The sequence below is a fragment of the Pogoniulus pusillus genome, chromosome 12 (genome assembly GCF_015220805.1).
Source record: "Pogoniulus pusillus isolate bPogPus1 chromosome 12, bPogPus1.pri, whole genome shotgun sequence".
Classification (NCBI taxonomy): Eukaryota; Metazoa; Chordata; class Aves; order Piciformes; family Lybiidae; genus Pogoniulus; species Pogoniulus pusillus.
In genome coordinates, this window is record NC_087275.1 from 22,880,071 (window position 1) to 22,906,767 (window position 26,697).

The following is a 26,697-nucleotide window of genomic DNA, read 5'->3' on the forward strand; positions in this document are numbered from 1 at the left end:
GTGCAGCAGAGGAGTGGGCAGTGAGGAGATGCTGTCTAATCCATAGATTTTAGATAATTGTCTTAGAGAAGATCAGTTCTTCTATGGCAAGCATCGAGTAATCTGTATGCTCTGTGCTCAAGGAATGTGCATATTCAGCAGGTGCAAGATGAGTTGTAGATCTTCTGGGTAACCCACAAACCATGGGAGGACGTGGTGGTTTTGGAGTTCAGTGAAGACAGGAAGGCTTGCTTCCCTTAATCCTGAGTCTAGGATGACAAAGCTAACTTTGCATTAGTAACAGAGAGTGATATAAGCTTTCCTGGGCTCTTCCATCTCCTGGAACCCTATTTGGGCTGGAATATAGCACTGCTTGATTTAACTTTTATTGAGGATTATTTGATAGAATGTTGCATAAAAGGAATTGCTGCTTTCCTGCTTCATCTGAAATTAAGGAATCCATTGCCTGCAGTGAAAGAAGAGGTTAGGCTATCAAAGATGCTTTCTCCCCTACTAAAGAACAATCTTGTCACCCTTCTTCAGTTTTTAAATCAACTCACTTTCCTGTCTTTTTTATTGCAGTGCTGCCAAGAGTTTTGCAACTCTGTTTGTGAATGTGGATGTCACTTCTGAACCCCATGAGGTCTCTGCTCTTTGGTTTTTGTGGTATGTGAAGCAGTGTGGAGGGACCACAAGGATATTCTCAACGACCAATGGAGGACAGGTACTGTCAGCCATCACCTTCTGTGGCACATGACAGGCACTGGTTTAACTTCATTGTTTTGCTTCTTCATTTTAGTTCAGAGGGCAAACTGAGCCATCAGTAGCATGTTAATAAGTAGTTCTGTTCATTTACACACTAATCTGAACGTGGCAAAACTCGTGGTGAATCTTGTTGCTATGCTGAAGTCATTGGCACAGGGATTGGTAGATTTGTATCTGTTTCTGCCTCTGACTTCCTTTTTTGGGCTGAAACAAAGGAAATTTTATTTATGCCTATTTTTGCTATGAGGCTGAAGCAAGGCTTTGTGTGATGGTTTGGGGGTTACCCCACCCCTCCCACACTTTGTATTTGCCCCAGCTAACTCAGACGGACCCTGGGAATATAGATGAAGCAATTTATTTACAGCTAGCAGAATTTACAAGCAGCTATTTACAATATATACAGTTATATACAATTATATACAGAAATATACAAAGGATAAACAATAGAAAAGCACAACTCCCTTCCCAGAAACCTGAGTCCCCAGGAGGGGCTCTCAAACCACCCCAACACCTACCCCCGGCCCTCTCAACCTTACCCCAGTTCTCAGGAAGAATAGAGGTGCAGCCAAGAGGTTAGGGAGCAAGGTTAGTAGGAGCAGGGTTAATGAGATGTGACCAGGTCCAAGGCAAAAGCAAGAGTGAAAAACAAAATGGAGAAAATTTTCTTCTTCTTCCCAGAGTTCTCAGTGTGACTGTGAGAGAAGTTGACATCAATTGTTTTCATTTCACTGCCCATTATCTAGTTCTGTTACCAAAACATTCTAGCTTGCTTCAAACTAGCACAATCCACCCCTTGTCTACTTCGCTCAGAGTACCGCTGAGAATTATCCAATCTAATCTAAACCAATATTTACACTAAAACAATATATACAAGTTCAGATCACACTTCAATCAGATGTAGGTGATTCAAAAGCTCAGAACAGGGACTCCCAGGTGATGTTGGGTTCGTGCTCACGTACTGTAGATTCTATTGCAGATTCTCTCAGTGTTGGGCGCCGATGTTACCTAGAACAGAAAACTCCTAACAGCTTGAATTTAAACTCTCTCAGCTAAGGTTAAACTTCTCTGTGGAATACACTGGATTTCACCATTCTCCTGCATTACCCAGTATGTATGACCAGGACCTTCAGCAGAAACCACCCCTCGGACAGGTTTCCCTTCGCCCGAAGGAGAAAATACCCAAACAGTTTTCCCTAACAGATTCTTCTCACGTACAACAGGAACTTTATCACCGTCTACTGTTTGGACCAAATCTGATTGTGCAGGTCCTGCTCTGTTTACTGAACCTCTACTATTTACCAACCAGGTAGCTTGTGCTAAATGTTTGTCCCAGTTTTTTAGAGTTCCACCCCCCATAGCTTTTAGGGTCGTTTTGAGCAAACCATTGTAGCGCTCAATCTTCCCTGAAGCTGGTGCATAGTAGGGTATGTGATAGATCCATTCAATACCATGCTCTTTGGCCCAGTTTTTCACAAGATTGTTCTTGAAATGAGTGCCATTGTCTGACTCGATTCTCTCTGGAGTTCCATGTCTCCACAAGATTTGTCTCTCCAAACCAACAATGGTGTTACGTGCAGTAGCATGTGGAACTGGATAGGTTTCCAACCATCCAGTGCTGGCTTCTACCATCGTCAGCACATACTGCTTGCCAGAACGTGATCGAGGTAAAGTGATGTAGTCAATCTGCCAGGCTTCACCATACTTGTACTTTGACCATCTCTCACCATACCATAAGGGCTTGATTCGCTTAGCCTGCTTAATAGCAGCACAAATGTCACAGTCATAGATGACTTGGGTGATAGCGTCCATGGACAAGTCAATTGACCTATCGCGAGCCCATCGGTATGTTCCATCTCTGCCTTGATGTCCAGATGAATCATGGGCCCACCGAGCTAAGAACAGCTCACCTCGGTGTTTCCAATCAAGGTCAATGTCAAGTTCAGAGTTGGTATCAACTTGAGCAATCTTAGCAGCTTGGTCTGCCTTCTGGTTATGTTGATGTTCCTCAGTGGCTCTGCTCTTAGGCATGTGTGCATCTACGTGCCGCACCTTCACTGGAATTTTCTCCAGCCGTGCATCAATGTCCTGCCATAGATCAGCACACCAAATAGGCTTTCCTTTCCTCTGCCAACCATGCTTCTTCCAGTCCTTTAGCCAACCCCATAGAGCATTGGCTACCATCCACGAGTCGGTGTAGAGGTAAAGGATAGGCCAATTCTCACGTTCAGCCACATCAAGAGCAAGTTGAACAGCTTTTACCTCAGCAAACTGACTGGATTCTCCTTCTCCATCTTTCGTTTCGGTAACTCTCCTGGTAGGACTCCAAACTGCTGACTTCCATATTCGCTTGTTCCCAACAAGACGACAGGAACCGTCTGTGAACAAAGCATAGTTCTTTTCCTGATCAGAGAGATCACCATAGGGAGGAGCTTCCTCAGCACGAGTTATTTTCTCCTCTGGAGGTTTGGAACAGTCTGTGCCTTCCGGCCAGTTGGTGATCACCTCCACCAGACCAGGTCGGTCAAGATTACCCATTCGCGCTCGTTGGGTTATCAAAGCCATCCATTTAGACCAGGTTGCATCTGTGGCATGATGCGGTGATGAACCTTTGCCTTTGAACATCCAGTTAAGAACTGGCAGTCTAGGAGCTAAAAGCAATTGTGACTCAGTTCCAATCACTTCAGAAGCTGCTTTCACTCCCTCATAGGCTGCTAGAATCTCTTTCTCAGTTGCAGTGTAATTTGTCTCTGAACCTCTGTAACAACGTCCCCAGAAACCAAGAGGACGACCACGTGTCTCATTTGGAGCTCTCTGCCAGAGACTCCAAGTTGGACCATTGTCACTGGCAGCCGTGTACAGAATGTTTTTAATGTCTGGACCAGATCTCACAGGTCCTAAGCCCACTGCATGGACTACTTCTCGTTTGATCTGATCAAAGGCTGCTTGTTGTTCAGGTCCCCACTCGAAATTGTTTCTCTTACGAGTCACATCATGCAGAGGTTTGACAATCTGACTGAAACCAGGAATGTGCAGTCTCCAAAATCCCACCACACCAAGAAAAGAAAGTGTGTCCTTCTTACTGGTGGGAACTGCCATGGTAGAGACTTTGTTGATCACATCCTGAGGAATGTAACGGCGACCATCCTGCCACCGCACTCCCAGAAACTGAATTTCTTTGGCAGGTCCTTTGACCTTGTCTCTCTTAATGGCAAAACCTGCTTGCAACAGAATGTCAATGATTTTGTTACCTTTCTCGAAGACTTCCTCAGCAGTTTGGCCCCACACAATGATGTCGTCGATGTACTGGATGTGCTCTGGAGCTTTACCTTTCTCCAGTGCATTGTGGATGACTGAGTGACAGATGGTTGAGCTGTGTTTCCACCCCTGAGGCAAACGATTGAACTGGTACTGGATTCCTCTCCAGGTGAATGCAAACTGAGGCCTGCACTCCTTTGCTATGGGAATAGAGAAGAAAGCATTAGCAATGTCTATGGTTGCATACCACTTAGCCTCCTTCGATTCCAGCTCGTACTGGAGTTCCAGCATGTCTGGCACAGCTGCACTCATGGGTGGCGTCACCTCGTTGAGGGCACGAAAGTCAACTGTCAGTCTCCAGTCGCCCGTAGGTTTACGCACAGGCCAGATGGGACTGTTGAAAGGTGAATGAGCTTTCTCGATGACAGCCTGACTCTCCAACTGACGAATCAGCTGATGAATGGGCAACAAAGAGTCACGGTTAGTTCTGTACTGCCTATGATGAACAGTTTGAGTTGCAATTGGCACTTCCAGGTCCTCTATGTCATGATGTCCCACAACTGCAGATTCATCAGAAAGTTCAGGTCTAATAGACAATTTCAATTTATCATCCTCAATCTCTACAGATGCTATTCCAAAAGCCCATTTGTGACCCTTAGGATCTTTGAAACAACCTTGTCTCAAAAAGTCAATTCCCAGAATGCAAGGCGCATCAGGACCAGTTACAATAGTATGTGTCTTCCACTCTTTACCAGTTAAACTGATCTCAGCCTGTACCTTAGTTAACTCTTGAGATCCACCAGTGATTCCAAAGATAGAAATGGACTCTGTCCCTTTGCAATTAGATGGCAATAAAGTACACTGAGCACCTGTGTCAACTAAAGCCCTGTATTTCCGAACTCTTGAACTGCCAGGCCACCTAATGAATACATTCCAATAGATTCGGTTCTCTCCACTATCCCTTTCCTCCTCCTGGCTGGAGGCAGGGCACCCCTAATGCTGAACATGGCATGTAGGGTGTACACAGTGATTGGTGTTGTTGCGAGAGGAACTGCAACTGTTGGAACAATTGCAGTTGCTCTCAGGAGCTGAAGAAGTGACAGCTACTTTTCGGGCATTGCTGCCTCTGTTTCTGCCACTCTGCAGTTCCCTGACTCTCTTTGAAAGAGCTGAAGTAGGTTTACCATCCCATTTGTTCATGTTCTCCCCGTATGTGTCACGCAGAAGTATCCACAGTGACGCACGTGATTGCTGCTGTCTGGGTGGAATTTGTCTCCTCCTAGGCTGGAATTGCCTTGCAGGAGGTGGGCGTCTGTTCCTGACTGCAGAAACATGCACCCATTCAGATGATGCAGGAATGGTATCCTTTACCAGATTGGAAATTGAGGTTGTAAGGTCCTCCTTCAGTTCTTTCATAGTATTTTTCATCTCTGTGGTCATAGTTTGTATGGCAGAGATTATACCAGAGTGTGACAAGCTGTCCTCTATCTGCCTGAGCTGGTCAGTGAATTCACCAACAGTGAAAGACCTTCCATTATCACTCCTTGCTAGAAACTTACTGGCCAAGATGTTAGCATAGGATGAAGGAGCAAGCTTAATAAGCTTCTTCATGAGACCTGTTCCCAAAGGAATATCGTCAGGCTCATGAGTGCCATGATCTCCATAAAGCACTTCCTTCACAGCAAACTCCTTCAGAAGCTTAATTCCCTGCTCAACGGTGTTCCACTTCTTGGCAGCCCATGGCAAATCATCTCGGGAAGGATATCTCATAGCCACAGCCAACAGAAGGCGTGTCCACAAGCTAACCCTACCAAGAGGACTTGCTAGGTGTTTGTCCACTCCACTCTCCTTGGTGAGTGGTCCCAGCTGCTTGGCAGACTTGTCTCCTACCTGCAGGGCATTAGCACCAATGCCACGGCATCTCACTAGCCAGCTTAGGATTGGCTCACCTGATTCCCTTGAGTATTCCTTCCTAACTTCCCTGACCTCTCTGAGTGGATCCTTGGAGCCTTGGATGTCATCTTCCTCCTCCTCTTCCTGTTGTTCTGGTGGTGCCGGGCCTAACACAATCTTCCTCATAGCATTCCTAAACTCATTGGAACCATCCTCTCTCCTGGCAGCTAACCTCACAGCGCTCCTCTCACTTGAGTATTGTTGTCTCAGCACATCTACAAGGTCTCGTAGACTAACTGCCTCCTCTTCCTCCTCTTGCTGCTGATCACCAGAGGTCCCATCTCTTACATCCTCCTGCGAACCACTCTTTGTCTTAGCTTTTGCCTTAGCAGGTGCCAGAAGCGCCTGAGCAGCAACAGACTTGGATGTGTCTGTTGGAGGATTTGAGTCTTTAGGAGTCTGACTTGGAGGGTTTGAATCCTTAGGGGTTTGACCTGGAGCACTTGAATTATTGGAGGTCTGACTTGGAGCATTTGTATCCTTAGGGGTCTGACCTGGAGCTTGTGAGTTCAAATCTGCCTTGCTTTTAACAGGAGGATTTTGGTTCTGGTCTGCTGGCTGGGGGTTCAAATTGGCTGAGCTGGTGTCATTAGGATTTGGACTGACTGGGCTAGCATTACTAGCACTAGTAGTGTTATTAGCATTAGTGGGATTATTTGCCTGTCCTCCTGGGGTGCCTGCCAAACTCTGTGAATTGTTGTCATTTTTGCTAGGAACATTCTGATTTTGGGTACTTGCCTGTGCTCCTGAGGCTCCTGCTAAACTCTGTGGCTTGTTTTGGTTATCCTTATCATTGTTTACGTTAGTGGCAGGAACACTGGCTGTGTTCCCAGAACCTATAGAGGAGGGTGGAGAGGCTGGCAAGGGGGAAGCCGATAACTGTGTTCCCTTGTTTTGCTGTGAAAGAGACTGCTTCTGAGACACAGAATTTTTCCTAGTCCTTACAGAAGCTGGTTTTGAATTTTTCACCAATAATGCCAAAATTAATATGAATATTAAAACCATAAGAGCCATGATAATGCACAGCAACCCCGCCACAGTCTCTTTATTGTAAAAATCCTTGCATGGATTTGGCATTTCAGTTTGGGGCTGGATGACCCTCATGAGAGCAGTAGATAAAGCAGACTCTCGATTGATTGTAACATTATTGACAAAAACTCTTGTAATATCACTAGTAATATTCTCAGTGACATTAAAACCAGCATAACCAAGAATAAAATCACCCCAGCTCCAGAACATGTTTGAAAGCTTAACTTTAGCCTTCTTAAAAACTACATGAAGCAAGAAATAACCAATTTGATCTTTGATCCAATTGTACACAAAAAACCAGAAAACAGGCCACACAGCAATCCCCACCAAGTACAATAGCTGCTTGATTAGCTTCATCTTAATTCCCAGAGCTAATTTCCACTCACTGAAATATCTAGCCCCACGTTGGGAAAGCCAATTAAAAATGTGATGGTTTGGGGGTTACCCCACCCCTCCCACACTTTGTATTTGCCCCAGCTAACTCAGACGGACCCTGGGAATATAGATGAAGCAATTTATTTACAGCTAGCAGAATTTACAAGCAGCTATTTACAATATATACAGTTATATACAATTATATACAGAAATATACAAAGGATAAACAATAGAAAAGCACAACTCCCTTCCCAGAAACCTGAGTCCCCAGGAGGGGCTCTCAAACCACCCCAACACCTACCCCTGGCCCTCTCAACCTTACCCCAGTTCTCAGGAAGAATAGAGGTGCAGCCAAGAGGTTAGGGAGCAAGGTTAGTAGGAGCAGGGTTAATGAGATGTGACCAGGTCCAAGGCAAAAGCAAGAGTGAAAAACAAAATGGAGAAAATTTTCTTCTTCTTCCCAGAGTTCTCAGTGTGACTGTGAGAGAAGTTGACATCAATTGTTTTCATTTCACTGCCCATTATCTAGTTCTGTTACCAAAACATTCTAGCTTGCTTCAAACTAGCACACTTTGGAAGCACTTAATAGAGATAGCAAGACTACAAGAGTGCATAGAATGCTTCAGATTAATGTTGAAAATGTAGAACAGAAACCAGGTTCCTAAAGATGCAACCTTTCAAGGAGTAAAGATATTAAGATTTTAAAATTATCTCGAAGAAAATGAGCATTCCTGCTTAAGTGTTTCAAATGTAGTACACAGTGCTTCTGCTTTTCAAGGAAGTAAAGACTGTTAGTGGTCATCTACTTGAGGAAATGCAGGTTTTACTAATTTTATTTGAAATAATCATGTTTTTAGACATGCAAATTATTTAATCATAGCTAACTAGCTATTAAGACCAAGCTAGGAGCAGGTGTTGATCTGTTGAAAGGTAGGAGAGCTCTGCAGAGGGACCTTGACAAGCTGGATGGGTGGGCAGAGGCCAATGGGATAAGATTTAGCAAGGCCAATTGCAGGTTTCTACACTTTGGCCACAATAACCTCAAGCGGTGCTACAGGCTGGGGAACAAAGTGGCTGAGAGCAGCCAGGCAGAAAGCAACGTGGAGGTACTGGTAGATAGTAGCTGAAGATGAGCCAGCAGTGTGCCCAGGTGACCAAGAGAGCCAGTGGCATCTGGGCCTGCATCAGGAACAGTATGGCCAGTAGGACAAGGGAGGTTATTCTTCTCCTGTACTCAGCACTGGTCAGGCCACACCTTGAGTACTGTGTCCAGTTCTGGGCTCCTCAATTCAGGAGAGATGTTGAGATACTGGAACATGTCCAGAGAAGGGTGACAAAGCTGGTGAGAGGCCTGGAGCACAGCCCTATGAGGAGAGGCTGAGGGAGCTGGGGGTGTTTAGCCTGGAGAAGAGGAGGCTCAAGGGGGGCTCATTGCTATCTACAACTACCTGAAGGGTGGCTGTAGCCAGGTGGGGGTTGGTCTCATCTGCCAGGCAAGCAGCAACAGAACAAGGGGACACAGTCTCAAGTTGTGCCAGGGGAGGTATAGGCTGGATGTTAGGAGGAAGTTCTTCCCAGAGAGAGTGATTTGCCATTGGAATGGGCTGCCCAAGGAGGTGGTGGCGTCTCTGTTCCTGGAGGTGTTCAAAAAAGGACTGGGTGAGTCAGTGCCGTGATCTAGTTGACTGGATAAGGCTGGGCGCTCCATTGGACTGGATGATCTTGGAGGTCTCCTCCAACCTGGCTGATTCTATGAATTCTATGAAGTAAAAATGCAAATACATTAAAACATTAAATGCAAAAATATGCAGAGATAAAAATAAGTATATGTAATTTTGAGTACACTGAGTAGAATATTTTAACTCTATACTATGTTAGAGGTGATTTCAAATTACTTTATATTAGATAATATACTGCAGGAGACATTTTTAGTGTTAGTTACTTCACTTCTAGTGCTTTCTTATTTATTGTGAGGATCAGGGTTCCTACTTCTGATACACAGACCTGTGCAGCAGTAAGAGAGAACTTGGAGAAGGGTTTAAAAGTTTTAGGTGCTTTTCAGAAGTCTTGCTGATTCATACAGGTCTGTAGAATCCCTTTGGAGACCATAAGAGGAGGTATTTTCTCATGAGGTTATTGGTAATTCAAATTTTGGCTGGTGGTCAAATATAGGAAGTGTTTGAGGAGTTAATAGGAAGAGAAAGTAGTATGAATACATTTTCCAGGTGAGACCGACAAGCTTCCCCAAAGTGTTTTGATAATAGCAGAGGAATGGGGTTTGTTTTAAATACCAAGCAAAATGTTGGTCATGGTACACACTTGACAAGCACCTCCCCCATGAGTCTGCTTTGCTGAGTTGTTGTTTTGTGTTTTTCAGGAGAGAAAATTCACTGGGGGCTCTGGCCAGATCAGTGAGAAAATGATGGAGCGCCTGGGCGGCCGGGTGAAGCTGAGGAAGCCTGTCATCCGCATTGACCAGTCAGGCCAGGGTGTCCTAGTGGAAACCTTAGATCATGAAGTATACGAGGTAGTGAAACTTCTAACACTTAAGCAACACTTCTTGCTAGAATGGCTAGAAATCCTTTAACTTTTCCTTTTTGACTTCTCAAGAATCCTCTAGCCAAGACCACAAGTGACACTTTTTGATTGTCCAAAAGCAATAGCAGTGATAGAACTTTAAAGTGATGTCTGGAAAGCAGAGTGTATATTCAAGCTCTTTCTTCACTACTATCTCTTTGTGTTCAGTTACCTTCTGGGTTAAAGGATAACTGTAAAGTGAACACAAAATTGTAACTTAGTGATAAACTTTCTGTGAGAAACACTGCAGATGTGGTTTCCAAGTTGTAACAGAAGCATCCAGATGGAAGGAAGACCAATGAACTCTCAGAACACAGCACCTTTTTTTTTAAGCACTGGCAAAAGAGCAGCTGCCCACCATTTGAGCAGATGGCTGTTTATATAATGCTAGCTAGTTGTTTAACAAGCAAGATTTGGGAAGAGTTCAGTTTTGCAATTCTTATGCTAAATGCCACAGTTACTTCAGAAGATAGACCTTGCAGCCTCCTCAAGTTCATTAGAGCAATCTACTTAGGGTGAAGTAGTGGAGAATGTGTTCGGCTTATGTATAATTTCTTTTCCAGGGCAAATACGTGATCAGTGCCATTCCTCCAGCCCTTGGTTTGAAGATTCATTTCAACCCACCTTTGCCCCCCATGAGAAACCAGCTTATCAGTCGAATCCCCATGGGCTCAGTCATCAAGTGCATTGTGTTCTATAAGGAAACTTTCTGGAGGAAGAAGGGTATTACATTTTAATTTATAAGAATAGTAGTGACAGAGAAAGGGAAGAGGGTCCATGATCTCAGACTAGACTTTGTGTTTAGATGATATTGGATCTTAGAAAGAAACCTCATACACTTCTATACCAGTTTTACTTTCTCCTGTGTGAGAAACTTGAGAGATCGATTAGGAAGGGAGGGCAGATGGGGAACAAAAAGAAGGAAGTAGTCATGAAGGAAGAAGTTATGTGTTTAGCTTATTGTCTTGGGTGTTCCTGTCCTTTTCCTTCAGTAGCACCTGGGTAGAGTATCTCCTGCCTGCACAGTAATAAAAGCGATATGTGATGGAAAGAGCTTTTAAGCCCATCAGTTATCAGCCTGCAAACATTTTGCCTTCTGGGATGCACTGGGCAGGACTAATTGAAGGTGTTTTCAGATAGACATCCCCAGCTGGGCTGGTCATCCTGGACTCCCTTTACATGCTGAATACTTCTGTCATGATCCCTCAGCTGTATTTTAGAACTAAGACAAACAGTCTAAACCAAAAAGCCATGTAATAACACCCATTTCTCGTTACTGTTTATAATGGGTCCACATCTGTGTTTGTCTACAAATGGCATCCAGCTTTCACTTGCATGAATGATTTTAAGAGTTCTGGATCCTGGCATATTCTGGCAGTTAGAGTTGAGCTGCATTGGCAAGAGGTGACTCCCGTTGTCTGATAGAACCCACACTTTTCACCCTTGCTTTGTTAACAGAAAGCTTTGCTAATTGTTTTTATTTTAAGAACAATTTCTTCAAACCCTTCTTTTTAGGAGCAATTATGTTTTCAAACAGTGTATGAATGTCCTTGTGCATCTGACAAGAATGTCTTCTATGGAAGCAGCTGCTAGAGGCACTTGAATGTTTTCAGTGTCTGAGAGCAGTCTCTGCCTTTGCAATTAATAATTGCCTTGCTAAGTGGGTTGTGGAAGACTTTCTTTTTCTGTCATGAATTCAGCAGTGGGAGATTCCCACACTGACTGCATCTTTTAAAGATTCTTAAAAAGGACTGTTAATTGTCAGCACATCTCATATCTAAACATTCTATTTTAGAGAAGATGTATTGCTTCTCTGACTCAAGGCAAACACTATACTGCACTGCCTTGCAGATCATCAAGGTGTGCTGATCCTTGTCACTTGATGGGGGTCACTTGGCTTTTTTTTTCTCCTCCCTTCCTTTGTTTTCCTGTTTCCTTGTATTAGAATTGTAGAACCAGATAATGATATGAGATTTGGAGTGACTTCTGGATGGCATCTAGTCCTGTACTTTGCTCTAAGCAGGATGAATTGAGATCAGGCTGTGTAGGGCTTTTCCCAGTCAACTTCTGAGTATTTCACAACTTAGAGGCTCAGTCCTGTGTTTGGATACATGGATCCTAACTTCTTTCCCACCTTGTGCTTAACAGGATATTGTGGTACCATGATCATCGAAGATGAGGATGCTGCAATTGGTTTAACTCTTGATGATACCAAGCCTGATGGCAGCTTTCCTGCCATAATAGGGTAAGAGACAAAGAAAGTGTCCATGGTTTTTTATTTTGTCCTAGAGGCAACAATTGAAACAGGAAACTTGCTACTTTTGAAGAGAAATACTTCAAAATACTTAAAGGGTTGAGTTTCACAGTGTGTGGTGAATAATTTCTATGATTTTTTTTCTTCAAAAACCCTCAAACCTGTATGTTTTAATTGGTAATTATAAAACCAAAGGAACATATGATTATTTTCTTTTTCTCATTGTCATCTTTTGCCTTTGTGTGGCAAAGGGCAGAATTGGAGAATAGAAAAGGAAGGAGAAATTTAAAGTTGCAGTAATGTATAATTTTCTCCAAATATTTTACCTCCTCCAAATCTTCCAGTTCTTGAAGTGAAAGTTTGTTTTGTAGAATTATATTTTGGGTTGTCCTGTTTGTGTTTTTTAAAAACAGACAGAGAGTGTGGTTAGTCTTATAAAGCTTATTGAATAGTAATGTCACAGAATCAGAGAATCAGTCAGGGTTGGAAGGGACCACAAGGATCATCTAGTTCCAACCTCTATGCCATGGGCTGGGACACCCCACTCTAGATCAGGCTGGCCAGAGCCTCATCCAACCTGGCCTTAAACACCTCCAAGGATGGGGACTCAATCACGTCCCTGGGCAACCCCTTCCAGGCTCTCACCACTCTCATGCTGAACAGTTTCCTCCTCACGTCCAGCCTGAACCTACCCATCTTCACCTTTGCTCCATTCCCCCTAGTCCTGTCACTCCCTGATATCCTAAAAAGTCCCTCCCCAGCTTTTTTGTCCAATTCAGTCCTTGGCTTTACCTCTTGTTGCTGTATGTGTGCACTCACTGCTACATAAAATTACTTGGGAAACAACTCAACGAAAGATTCTAAGCTGACTGTCAGGGTTGGTTCCTTTCACAGTGAGCCTTGCATGCAGCAGGCAGAGTGCATAGCATTATGCAGAGAGGTTAAATGGATATTTTGGAAAGAGAACCAAAAGGTAATGTTAGGAGTTACAGCCTCATGTCATAAAGTATTAACATTTGAAATAATGCAGGACATGTAATAACACAATGGATGTGAATTGTTTGTGGTCTTCCTACAGCTTCATTCTTGCTCGGAAGTGTAGAAGACTGACAGGTCTCACAAAAGAAGAAAGGCAAGTACAAACACTGGAGATCTGCATGGAGTATGAGCCAGAGGAGGAAAAACTGCCCTAATTTGAAGGGAATTACCTGTAACCTTGTGACACTAGGCAAACATGTCACTTTAAGGAATAAGATATCGCTTGGTTTTGGTGGAAGGCCCCACAGAATTGCCACAAACAGCAGCAGATGTGGTAGCTAGCCAAAGGGGCAGGCCCTTTGGAAAATCTCTGAACCTGGCTCATATTTTCCAGCAGGTCTGCTTTGCTTAAGAACTGCTTTAAGCTGTGAATGTGAAAGCAGTGTAGATACTCTGCTACCTTCACTGGAAAGGGTTCAGGGCCAGCCTCATCCCTTTGCACTGTTACCTCTCAGGCTTTCTGCAAGTGCACTAAGTTTGAAAGCTTGTCAGAATGGACAGGCTTGGACACTGTGCTTACATTTTCTTTTCTTTTCTTTTTCTTTTCATTTTTTTCTAATCACCCTGGAGGGTCCTTTGTGTGCCTATAACTTAGTGTAACCTTGAGGCTGCTGTAGATGCTATGAAGGAAACCACAGCACCATGAAGGGATCAAAAAGCTGCCTCCAGCTCTTCACTCTCAGTTATAGGGGAAAAAGATGCCCTTCAGGCACAGGAGAAGGTCTTTTTTTACTGTCTTCTTGAAACAAATTTCTGCATACAGTAGTTCTCTTTGTTTTATTACTGAGACAGATTTACCAAGTAATGAGTTTTCCATCACATTGATTCACAGTAGCTACAAGTGAAAAATGTATGTATGAGGAGAACCTTGTTTTGACATGGAGAAAATACATTTGTTTTTAAAACGTGCCACTGTGGCCAAGTAAACCTTTTTTACAGTAATAGCTTGTCTAACTAGAGCAGATGTAGTCATCTCAGATTAACTTTGCAGGTAGTCTGACAGTCTGTGGATATATGGTCTAAATGGAGCTGTTAGTGTCCCATTTTTTTCAAGTCATAGCCTGGTACCACAGAGTACTTCTTCTTTGGCAGGAATGGACAAGGAAGTCTTTTCCTCAGTACTCAGGCTTTGAAATTGTCCCTCCCTTACGCTGTGTCAGTATACTAGCTACAACTGAGTGTCTTCAGTATTTGAGAGCAGCTTCTCTTTCTTTGAAATGAAGGCCTGTCCTGCCCTTTTGCAAGCATCATGAAGGAAAGGTTGCTTTCCCCCAGGCTTTAAAAGCACCTGCACAATTATCTGACCTGCTGCTGCCTACAGCCAAGTTTTAAACTTAAAGATTTTGAACTCTTGTCTTTTGAGGAATTAGGAAGTAATTTGATTTGGTAAGAATGGTTATGAAATGATTGATACCTGACTGATGTATCCTGGTGAGGGGTTACTTCTCTGGCTTCTGCAGTCCTGACCACAGCCAGCTGAGACAGAAACTCACAGGGCTGCATTGCAAATGAGCTGAAATCTCCTTCCAGCAGAGGTCAGGATCCAGGAGAAGGGGGAGTGTGTCAACCCTGACATTCTCCCTGTGAATGATCAAAGTGCAACCAGTTTGTGTTATTTAGACAGAGGCTATGGCATTTTGAGGGAAGGCTGTCTCCTGGGGACAGACATCTTGTGGTACTCCACAAAGGAAGCAAGTTGCTGAGATGCTGTGCTTGCTTATCTACATAAACTGGGTTCTTCCTGTTTCACTTTGATGACAGGTTAAGATTTTCAGTAAGCCTTGGATATTAAGAGTAGGGTGTAGAGTTCATGGGAGCTATCCTAAATCAAGGCTAGAAACCATGGTTGTGGAAGGGAAATGGAAATTGGGACTGAATTGAATAAAACTCACTGCTACTCTCCATCTGGTCTTGCCACACCAAGTACCAGTGAGTAATCAGTGCTTAGATTGTGCCCTACCTTTCGCAGCTGTGGCTTCACACTGCCAGACACAAAATCACTCCAGGGCCTCCTCTTTTCCGAACTGTAGAAGCCTCCAGCAACAACCAGTACAGGAGGACACCTACTTTAGTTTCTTCCTGTTTTCACTTTTTTCCCTCAACCCTTTTCTATAGCATTCTTTGAGTTCAGATGCTCATGAGTGTAGCTGGGCTTCTGTGTAGCTGCATTGCTTCATACAGCAGTATAGATAGAGTTTCCTCACACACTCCAAGTTGTAGCCCATACAATTACAGAACTAAGACTGCTGTATTTTTGTCCCCAGCATGGCTTTCTGTGGAGCACAGTATTTGTTTCCAAAAGTGAACATCTTCCCAGACTTGTGTTCTTTTTCATAATAGTTAATTTGTTTCATTTTTATCTTCTTGTGTTTGGGAATTGGTGCAGTGCAGTTAACAGTGAAAAAATAGACTCAAAAGCTTATAGGAACAAACTTAACTGCACTTGGGGTTTGCTGCAGAATGAAGTATATTCATGAATAAACTAAAACAGGTGGAAATTTTCTAGACACAGAAATAAAGTACTGGTTCCCTGAGAGCCTCAGGCTACCAATACCTGCACCTTTGCAGAAACAAACTCTGTTAGACTATGTGCAACAGCAAAGTGCAGCGCCTTACTGCTTTTGTTTCCTGACAGCCTAGAGAATAATGGATGGATTTGGACTACTTCAGGTACCTTAAGGGAAGAGCTTGCATAACTGCTGGTAAAACCAGCACTTAGCACAGAATTAGGAGTTATTTCTGGTGATCCAGAGCCTGATGACATTAGATTGCTCAATTTCAAACAGATATTAGTACTTGTTTTCTTGAAACTAGGACATATTGGAGGTGGTTTGTTTTGTCTGTCCTCACCATACAAGGCTTCTGTTGCTTTTCTTTTACAGGAAAACAAGGCTGTGTGAGCTTTATGCAAAGGTTCTGGGATCAGATGAAGCTTTACATGTAAGCCCAAAATCTGAACCATGGCAGACTTGTTGAGCTGGGGAAGGGCAAAATGAAACAGTACTAACAGAGCTCTGGCATTACACTGCAGAGCCTTTTGGAGAAGGTCCCTGCTGCGGGAGCACTTGCTGCCCTCTGCAGAGGAATGGAGAGGAGGCTATGGCAAGTCATGAGTTGTGTTTGACACTGAGGATAAGAATGAGCTTATGAAACAAATAAAAAGGTAGATATGTTATTTTCAGCGTCATGGGCGATGTTCTTAGTGCTTACTACCATATATTTCAACTCTTTCAAAATGTGGCAAGCTTGCCTTTCAGTCTGTGTTGAGCATAATGTTTCCTTCTTATTACTTGTTAAGATCCATTGCTGCATGTGTTTTCACAGAATCACAGAATATTAGGAGCTGGAAGGGACCTTGAAAAATGATCTAGTTCAACCTCCCTGCCAGGTCACACAGTTTTGGTGGGATTGTTTCTGCCTTTGCCTTTTCTTCCTTGTAATGATAAATAATTGATAAGATCTGTGTGATCAAGAAGAATGTGGCCAGCAGGTTGAGAGAGGTGATTCGTCCACTTTGCTCTTTTGAGGCTCCACCTTGAATACTGTGTCCAGTTCTGGTGTCCCCATCATAAGAAGGACACAGAAATGTTGGAGCAAGTACAAAGGAGAGCCACAAAGATGCTCCAAGGGCTGAAACACCTCTGCTATGAGGATAGGCTGAGAGACCTGGGGGTTTTCAGCCTAGAGAAGACTCTAGGGAGATATTAGAGTTACCTCCCCATACCTGAAGGGATCCTACAGAAAGGCAGGAGAGGGACTTTAAATAAGGATGTCAAGCAAGGGGCAAAGGGAAATGGTTTTAAGGGGGAGTAGGTTTAGACTGGATCTTAGGAAGATATCCTTCAGTGTGAGTGTGCTGGAACTCTAGAATAGATTGCCTAGGGAAGTTGTGGATACCTCCTCTCTGGGGATGTTGAGGTTGAATGAGACCTTGAGCAGCTGAGTCTAGTTGAGAGGTGTCCCTACCCATAGTGGGGAGGTTGGAGTGGGTGATCTCTGAGGTGCCTTCCAACCTAAGCCATTCTGTGATTCTGTGATCTCATTTAATTTGTCATCAATGCTTTTTATCCTTGAAGGGCAATTTTCCATGAGTTAAATGTACACACCAATGTCAAGATTACATCATTTTAAACACAACAGCACAGAACTGTGCAAGAGCCATGCTTTGCATTTCTGACAGTGTATATTTGCATCCAATGTACATATTGCAAGTGCTATACCTATGTACATCATGGATTAATGTTGCTTTCTGTGGCTCAGAGCATAATTTTATGCTCAAAACATGAATTTGCATTGACAGATTAAGAGGATTATGTTCTGCAATAGTCAGATTGGGTATTTTTTTTAATAGCAAGTAGTTTCTAAAATAAAGGCTTACATTACAGTGATGGATCCATATTACATTAAGTGAGTTGTTGAATTGATTTGTCTTGTCAGAAGTTGACATGCAACAAATCATAACCTATTCTTCTCTGCTGTCTTGTCAGTTCCTTTATTAGCTTCTGAGGGACTTTGTCCCTTCTTTGAGTGAATTAAATCTCTGTTTTACAGCCAGTGCATTATGAAGAGAAGAACTGGTGTGAAGAGCAGTATTCTGGGGGCTGCTACACAGCCTACTTCCCACCAGGCATAATGACTCAATATGGAAGGTACAGTGTCTATTTATAGTGGGCTTCAGAGTAGTAAGATAAGACTAAGTTAATAAATACACTCAGAAAGGATCATAAATCCTCTGTCACTGTTTGCTTTATGCAGGTATTGTAACTTGTCTCAGTTGTGCTCCATGATGGATGGGTTTAGTATCATTAAAGGCTTTTATTCACAGTTGTTGTTGATAGGTCCTTCTAAGGGAATTGGGAATCTTCCACAGTCTGTTTACAGAAATGGTTTTGGATATTTGAGATTGGTGTTGCCATTTCTGGCACATCTTTAGCTGGTGTGTTATAAATACTGGCAGGGGGTTAATTCTTGCCAGCATTGACCATAATTTCTTTGGACTGTTCTTTGAGGAGCCAAAGCTGGGGATATTAATCAGTGTGTCATTATATGCAGTTCACTCTGACAGAGGTTTTTGCATGAAAATAAGATTTACCAAAAAGAAAAAGGCTAACTGCTCAGCCTGGTGATTGGATTCATGTACCTAGCATTTAATGTGGTGGCATAGTCCAACTTTTGAAGTGCAAGTTTTCAGAATTCTGAAAGAAATTAGAGTAATAAAGGAGTTGCAATGAAGAGCACATGGAGGCCTTAGCACTTAAATGAAATTGAATGTATTTTGTTCAAATTTAGTGATGATTATTGCAAATTCTGGCAAACAATAGAATTATAAAAAAATAATCCTTTTTCATTTTGGTGGATTCCTTTTTCATTTGCTTGTTATTTGTGATACCATGAGGATATGCTTCAGAGTGCTACAGCACCAGTAATGCCTAGCATTGGTATTTTCCCTGATTCTATGATTCTGTGGCTAAAACTGTGCGGTAGAATAAGTCTCATCTTAAACTAATTGTCCTTTACACCCATAAACAATGTAAATATCCAGCAAATGTGAGCTCTGGTGTGGTTTCTGTAAGATATTCAGTTCAATGCAGATGCCCTTTCCAACTCAGCTCGCCCAAAGTTACTGTCTGAAGTGCTCACTGTTATTTGAAACACTTATTCTGATATTAACCCAAGGATTTAAGTTCCTGTTCCTGAAATGTCTGATGTGACTTACCGCTTGTCCTACTCCAGGATTATCCGGCAGCCCGTTGGCAGGATCTATTTTGCTGGCACAGAGACAGCCACAGAGTGGAGTGGATACATGGAGGGAGCTGTACAGGCTGGAGAAAGAGCAGCCAGGGAGGTACAGACACAAGCTCAAACCAGGAGGCACTGTCAAACATTCTATGAAAATAAAAGCTTTTCTGGTTGGAGGTGAAATGCAACCGTTGACAGCTTCAGGCATTTTGAAATCTTCATGCAAATCCCTGCAAAAGAGAGACTTCAAAAAGGATGAAGGTTTTGCACTTAGATTTGGAATGCTGAGGAAGGGCTCACACCATTTCATCAAACTCTTCTCTGTTTCCAGGAATTAGATCCTTTCTTCTTTAACTGAAATCCTCATCATGGACCTAAATAATTTTTCCCCCAGATGGGCATTCATCATATTGACAGATCATGGCTGTTAGCCTTATGAGGAACAGCTTAGTTCTGCAGCTCTTCATGCCAAGCCAGTCCCTTCCTCAGTTATTTCCAACAATACCATTGACAGAGAGATACACTGTTGAGACAGCCTTATGTAAAGTAATCAAACAAGACCTTAAATGTTTTCCTTCTGAGAAAAATGCCAGTTTGGCAAGTGCTTTCAGGAATATTGCAGTTTGTGGATCAGTTGAAAAAATTCCATCTCTGTTTTATGAGGTGAAGGGAACTTTGTGGCTAAAAACTACATTCAGGGAACAGAAATTGGCCTGGGAGGAATCTGGAGAGCTCATCTAGCCCATGCCCCAACCCCAAAAGGCAGAGATCTGTTTCTAAACTATCTAATTTTTTGACAGCCACCCAGCTATGGTCTTCATGACCTCCCTAATGTTAGGACATTACAGTAGAACTCCCATATGCCTCAGCAGAGAAGTTGGCAAGTGTTCTTGGCTGGTAAAATATCCACTGTTTTCTTTTCCTCATTTATTTGTGAAAGAAAAATATGTTAAAAATCTAGTGCAAAGCTGTTTCTTGCTCTCCTGTATTGAAAGTTGTCAGGGTCCATCAATCTTGTCTAGAATAAAAGCCCATTTTAAAAGATAGGAAACTTTAAACCTACAAGTGCTTAGAATAGGAAAAACATTAATATCACCACCTCCATTTTACTGTAGAAGTCAATCTTGCTGTCTTTTTCTGACACTCATTTCAGATAATCTTCGCTATCCTGCTGATCAGTGGTTTCTTTGATACTTGGATAGGTTATTTTTCCATTGTGAAGGCTTTCTTTCTATTATTACTTTTTCTGGCTGAAAGTGGTGGTCTGTCATCACTCACAGGATTCTGTTCCTCTTCTTGCATCCCAGTAAAATTTGTAAGACAAGCTGTTACTACCTACATAGCTTGGCCATGCAGTAGCCTCGCTGCCATGAGTGTATACTCAACTACTACTCAAATTCATATTACCCTCTTCCCATGGGACTAGTTAAGTTCCAAAGTCTTGCATGGTCTAAGTAAGCACAGAGAAGTATTCTTGTTACTGTTTCTCTTTCCCACTAGGAGGAGTGTCTTACTAAGTATCAGGCTTCCTCTGAAATTAGTTTTCTTTTAAAATGTGAATAGACAGCAATTTTTGTGCTCAGTGTTTTCATCATGCTGTTTAAAACCAAAAATTGAAGCCAGCTCTTTTTTCCCTTTTGAAGAATGAATGTTACTTACTAAGGAATGTTATCTATTTTCAGATACTGTTTGCTATGAGGAAAATCCCAGAGAATGAGATTTGGAAGCCAGAACCTGAATCAGTTGTAAGTCTTTCTGTGGATTAAGTGGGTTATTTATTTTTTTTCCTGAGGTTTTCCTGATGAGATAAAAAAATATTGTCTGTTTTTATTTAAGTTTACTAAATCACAGCCACAGGAACCTTCCCCTTGCTCACCAGAATCACCCTTCCCTAAACATGATGGAAATCTGGAGAGGCATTCATCAGACAGCTGTGTAACTTGGGATCAGAAAGAACTGTGATTTTTAACCACCTTTTCTGCATATCTCTTCTTCTTACTTTTAACTGAGCAGAAAATGTTGATACACTGCACTTCTTGATAACATGAGCTACTTCAACCCAGGCTCTGTTTCTGCTGCAAGAATCCTAGTTTTACTTTCTGCCACTCTCAGTGGAAATGATGTTATTTTGATAATGGATACTCTTCCCCACAGGATGTTCCAGCTTTGCCCATCACTACAACCTTCTGGGAGAGGAATTTGCCATCTGTGCCGGGACTGCTAAAGCTGATTGGATTTTCCACTTTCTTCACCTCCGTGGTTGCAGCTGGGCTATTGGCCTACAGAAAGGGACTTATAGTTCGAAACTGAAAAAGGTGCCAACACAAAGCCTCACACTTGAGTTGTTTTCTTTTTTTAAAGGGATTATTTTGACCTGTATTTCCTTGTCTCCAAAATCAAATCAGGACTGGGCAAGAGGAGAAAACAGAGAGAAGAGGCTGGAGGGGAGAGATAAATGAAGGGAATCCATATTGAAAAAGAACCCTGGAGTTCAAGCTTCTTGCCTAAATCATTTTGGTTGTTGAGTTTCTAGGATACCCTTCCAAGTGTTACTAGGTTGAAGTTTTATCCAGATCTCAGAACAAAAGTGACAAAATACATCTATAAAGCTTGCTTGGACTAGATTTTCAGTTGTCCTTACTCTTACATGTGAACCACACCCTGAGATCCAAGTCTTCACATGCACTTTCATTTCTACTTGTCAACAAAGGATTTCTGCCTTCCTGGTGGTAGTCTGTGAGAGAAATCCATTGGTTAAAGAATAGTTCACTAGTTCATGCATATTGCTAGTAAGGCTCTTTTTAGCATTTTAGTTTTTCACTCAGATGTTCAGAGCCCAGGCAGCACCTAAGGGACAAGTCAGGCTAAATTTATCCCTCCAAACTGTGGAAGTGTGACCACAGGTTTGTGGCATTTCTAGTGGCATATTTGTTCTGCAGTGAGTTAAAGGACAATGCTTTTTACTGCCTTTGGCAAGGAAGTTGAATCTCAGGCTCCCCAGCTGTGTTCACACTGCCTGAGATGGTAGAGGCTGTGTGTCTTGCCTGTCCACTTCTGCCTGTTGTGATGTGTTGCACTGACTGTGCACTTTTGGGTAACCAATCAAGGATCTAAATGACAGAGAGATCAAAGAGAGCCATGGATCAGAGAGTTGTATGCAAGTGCTTCTGCCCTCCCAAGCTTGGTACTTTCCAAACAATATAAAAACAAAAGAAAATGAGAGAAAAAGAAAATGAAAAATTCAAGCAAACAAACTTCAGCCACCAACTTTAAAGTGGCTAGCTGTTAACATGACAGTGGTACCTTATTTCTGCTGGTTTACATCTGCACAAAAAACAGGAAGACACAGGTGTAATATGAGAGCAGGAATTGGTGCAGATGAAGTTTGAGATGCCTGGAATGCTTTTTTTTTTTGAGCCTGTTTGCTGCACTTCTGCCTTCAGCCAGTGCCGATTTATATGTTAAAAAACTACATTGCAGTACAAAGCCACAGAGGGAAGTGTAATAATATATTCAGCAACTAGTGTGAGCAGATGGTAGAGGAGCTCTATCACCAGTCTCAGGCAGACTTTTTGGGCTAGCATCTGATCTTTCTTGTGCAGAGCCACGCTTCATTCTCCAAATAGTCCCATAGAAATGCACTGAACTACTTACAAACCTGTAATATTTGTGTGCAGTGCATCCATCTCTAGCCCTTAGGTTTCTTTCTTTTTAACTTGATGTGACAGTTAAAAATCTTATAGCAGCAGCTTGGATTTTACCACAAATGAATATCCTCATAACAGCCTTTTAAAATGCATAAGGGAGCTTTTCAGACATAAAGATCTTTAAGTCAGAAGAAGAGTGCAGCAGCATACATATGGCCTTTCTCATTGAATCACATAGAGCACTAATTGGCTAGGACATTTGCCTACCACAGAGTGCTTCTATGTGGCTTTCTCTCTGTGTGATTTATTTACTAAATGAATTAGGAACCAAAACCTGAATGGGAACTGTGTAAGTTCAGAACTTCTGCAACTCAGACAACTCTCAGGCCTGAATTAAACACAGGAAGATATTTTTCAAATTGGTCTAATATTTGCAAGTGTTAGCTGGTGAATACATATTTAACATATAAAGAACTGCTGCCTTTGCAGCTGATTGCTCTGCCCCAAAACTGTTTGGAATTTAAGCCCTGCTTCTGTTCTAGAAGTACTCTGCAGGTTTCTAAAGGGGATCAGATCATAAAATCATAGAATCATTCAGATTGGAAAAGCCCCCTAGGATCATGAAATTCGCCCCTAAACCACATCCCCAAGCACCACGTCTAAACAACCTTTAAACACATCCAGGGATGGTGACTCAACCACCTCCCTGGGCAGCTCATTGCAATGCCTGACCACTCTTGCTGTGAAAAAAACATTTCTTCATGTCTAGTCTAAACCTACCTTGTTGCAGTCTGAGGCCCTTCCCTTTTGTTCTATTGCTAATTACTTGTGAGAAGAGACCGACACCAACCTCTCTACAGTGTCCTTTCAGGTAATTGTAGAGAGTGATGATGTCTCCCCTCAGCCTCCTCTTTTTCAAACTGAACAGCCTCAGCTCCTTCAGTCGCTCTTTGTAAGATTTATTCTCCAGACCCTTCACTATCTTCGTTGCCTTTGTGCTTGCCACAGCGCCTCCATATCTCTCTTGTATTCAGGTGCCCCAAACTGGACAAAATACTCAAGGTGTAGCATCACCAGTGCCAAGTACAGGGAGACAATCACCTCCCTATCTCTGCTGGACACAGCACATTTCTAATACAAACCAGGATGTCATTGGCTTTATTTGCTTTCTGGGAGGCTAATTAGGATAAATTAGTTTTATTTGCATCCAAACTATATCTTGCCTTTTTCTGCTGCTGAATCTGCCAGTCTGATAAGAAAACATTGTTTGCCACAGAGGCAGAAAATCCAGATGAAAACAGAAGTTAGATATAGTATGAACTGAATCATAACCAAAGCTTTTTGTGGTACTGGCCAACTTGAAAAAAAAAAATATATATAAACCTTTCAAAAACCTAAATGAAAATGAAAAATGATAATTAAAAAACACCAGAATCAAACACAAAGCATTTCTGATGTTTTTTTCTGCTGTAACTGGAAGTAGTCATGTCTTAAAACCTTCAATTAAATTTTGGTCCTCTGAGATTTCTAGATGAATCTAACGGAGCTGGGAGGTCTGAATTACATCTGTATTAGCGCTCAACATCTTTTTGTCTTCATCCTTCTAGACTGCCAAAGCGTTACGAATGCTTGCTTTGTCTTTACAGCTGTGTCTTGCTGCGATTATGCTGTGGAGTTTACCATCACTAAGGGATTAAAAAGAAGGATTGGCTGCTGTTTCCTTGCCATCTTCCACACGGAAGGAATACGTGGCGCTCTGTGTATGTGGATGCCGACGTGATGAGCAAACTGACAAATGTAGGTAGAGCATCAGGTTGCTCGCTCATGGGAAGAAGGAACATTTAGCACTGGGTTACATTTTTCAAACTCCTCTGTGTCTACCCTTCGAAAAGAAGAATGAAATCTGCTTTAATGGGTAACCACTTGTGCTATATTCTTAATTTATTATCATGTTTGATGAGAAATTTGCTATTGTGAACGTTCCTGCAGTTTACTGGCTCCATAAAATGTGTTATAGGAACAACCATGAAAGTAATTGTATTTGTCTCTTAAGAACTGATTTGTGTTATCATGTGTATTTTGTAAAGCTCCTAAGAGTTTTCCAAGAAAAAAAAAAAGAGGTTTACTTGCTTGTACACTGCTTTTATAGCAACTGTGCTTGGCAAAGGATATTGGCTCATGGCATGAAAATGTGTGTTAATGAAAGCACTTGAAAGCTAATTGTATAAACTACTTGACAGTAACAAGGAAGTGAGCAATCTGAGGCAGCCCCTTGTCTTTCCTTGAACTAGTGGATTGTTTTTTTCTCCATGCAGATCTTGATTCCAAATAGTACATCTGTTGTCAATACAGCAAAGACATTAATCACAGTTAAGTATATGTCTGAGCATTGTTCATCACTGGAACCCCAAGGCCTGGAGGAGATGCTATGGACTTCCATTAAAATATCTTACCCATGTCTTCAGCGAAACTACTATTTCACTGAGGCAGACTTTACAGAAACCCAGAAATTATAAGATTTTTCTTTATTTTTTTATCAGATTTTTTTCCCAGATATGAATGACAAATATTTTTGAGGAAGAAAGGATTGTATGATTTCCAACAGGATTTGGGTGCAAAAGGGAGCTAAGATTAAAAGACAACGGATCTGCCACTGCTCTCAGGCAAAAAGCAAGCCCACTTAAATCACAGATTACAAATAAACCTGACCTGTGTTTGAATAGACTAACATTCCCTCTCCCATCTCCACCACCTTAAGATCACCTTGATCTTACAATCTGTTCTTCAACAGAGAGAAAAAAAGAGTTGTCCAAAGCAGTCTTGCTTTCAAAGTACCTCTACAGTTGAATCGTTTAGGCATTGTCATAGACTGCCGCTTCTAACGTGTCTCCCGTGGTCATGTACAGGCCAGTGTTCAGTGATGCCTGCCTTTGTGTTTTGGTTAAAAAAAAAGAGTGACTTCACTTTGCAGGAATATATATATATATTTTCTGTGTGTGATGATCTCGTGCCTTTCATGACTGTAGCATTTTCTCAAGTGCCTCTGTGGTAACTGTCTCCCTTGGTTTCCTTCTTAAGTTAATTCTTTTCAGTAGGCTCCGCAGATATTTTTATCTGACAGATGTGAACTTTTTTTAACCTTAATTAGAATCAATAAATACTGTCATGTCACATTCACTGTTTGGAGCTTTTCTTTTGTGAAAGCCCTTTTAGCCTTGGTTGTGATGCTATTACTTGGTAACACAGTGTTTTGCCAGTGAGGGATCTTCATCTTTTCTCAGCAAAGAAAGCTCTGTAAAGGAGAGTGTAAAAATGCTGAGCAACCTCACCTCAAAAGCATGCATTAGAAAAATCAAACCATACTTGGTAACAGCTGTTGCTAACATGTAGATGGCCAGCTCTCGTATAAAGTATTAGTTTTTATTGCTACAGATGAACTTGGAGAGTCCCACCGTAAACATGCCTCTCTCACAGCACTTTCTTTACCAGAACATATATGGGCAGGGACACACTTTATAGTTGCTCATAAGAGTCAAGGGCAAGTGATATGCAACTGTCACTGAAGATGGGAAGAAACAAGACTTCTACCAAATATTGTGTGGTGTAGACATAAACACCCTGGAATTAAAAAAGACACAAAAATAATCAGTGGCTTCATTTAATCCAGCAGCCCAGTGTCAGAGCTAGAGAAGTCACCGAAGAAGCGAATTTGACTTTGGGAGGGGACATGTGTTTCACAAAAACACAGACTATGAACACTGAAAAAGTGTGAAAAACACATCAAAAGCATTCAACACTCTTTGTAAGGGCTTAACTCTCAGTATTACTTCCAAGTTACTTACAAGTTATAAAGGGGCATAAATACCATGAAAAATAATATCCTCAACTAATCCTTTGCATGCTCTCTAAAGCATCAGTCCCCTAAGAAACGTATCAGAGCCAACAACACATTTCACAGGCACTCAAAGCAGCTCAAAAATGGTTCTGATTCTTCAGTGTTGCTGCCTTGGGTCAGATTTGAACTACCTCTTTAACCCTTTGTTCAGACGTACCCTGTGGCATTCCAGAGTTGGTACTGAAGCAGTG

The 26,697-nt window shown here is 42.1% G+C and overlaps 1 protein-coding gene across 1 annotated transcript in view; it reads left to right on the forward strand.

Moving 5' to 3' along the window:
* LOC135179851 (amine oxidase [flavin-containing] B-like) overlaps positions 1-25,788 on the forward strand; it is a 62,144-nt gene extending 36,356 nt beyond the window's left edge. Inside the window, exons 6-16 of the mRNA XM_064151887.1 lie at positions 562-703; positions 9,734-9,883; positions 10,497-10,656; positions 12,082-12,178; positions 13,266-13,319; positions 16,108-16,165; positions 17,777-17,874; positions 18,959-19,070; positions 20,647-20,709; positions 21,119-21,279; positions 24,258-25,788. Coding sequence (XP_064007957.1) covers positions 562-703; positions 9,734-9,883; positions 10,497-10,656; positions 12,082-12,178; positions 13,266-13,319; positions 16,108-16,165; positions 17,777-17,874; positions 18,959-19,070; positions 20,647-20,709; positions 21,119-21,274 — 1,090 coding nt within the window. The 3' untranslated portion in view covers positions 21,275-21,279; positions 24,258-25,788. The remainder of the gene's footprint in view (positions 1-561; positions 704-9,733; positions 9,884-10,496; positions 10,657-12,081; positions 12,179-13,265; positions 13,320-16,107; positions 16,166-17,776; positions 17,875-18,958; positions 19,071-20,646; positions 20,710-21,118; positions 21,280-24,257) is intronic.
* Positions 25,789-26,697: the final 909 nt, after the last annotated feature.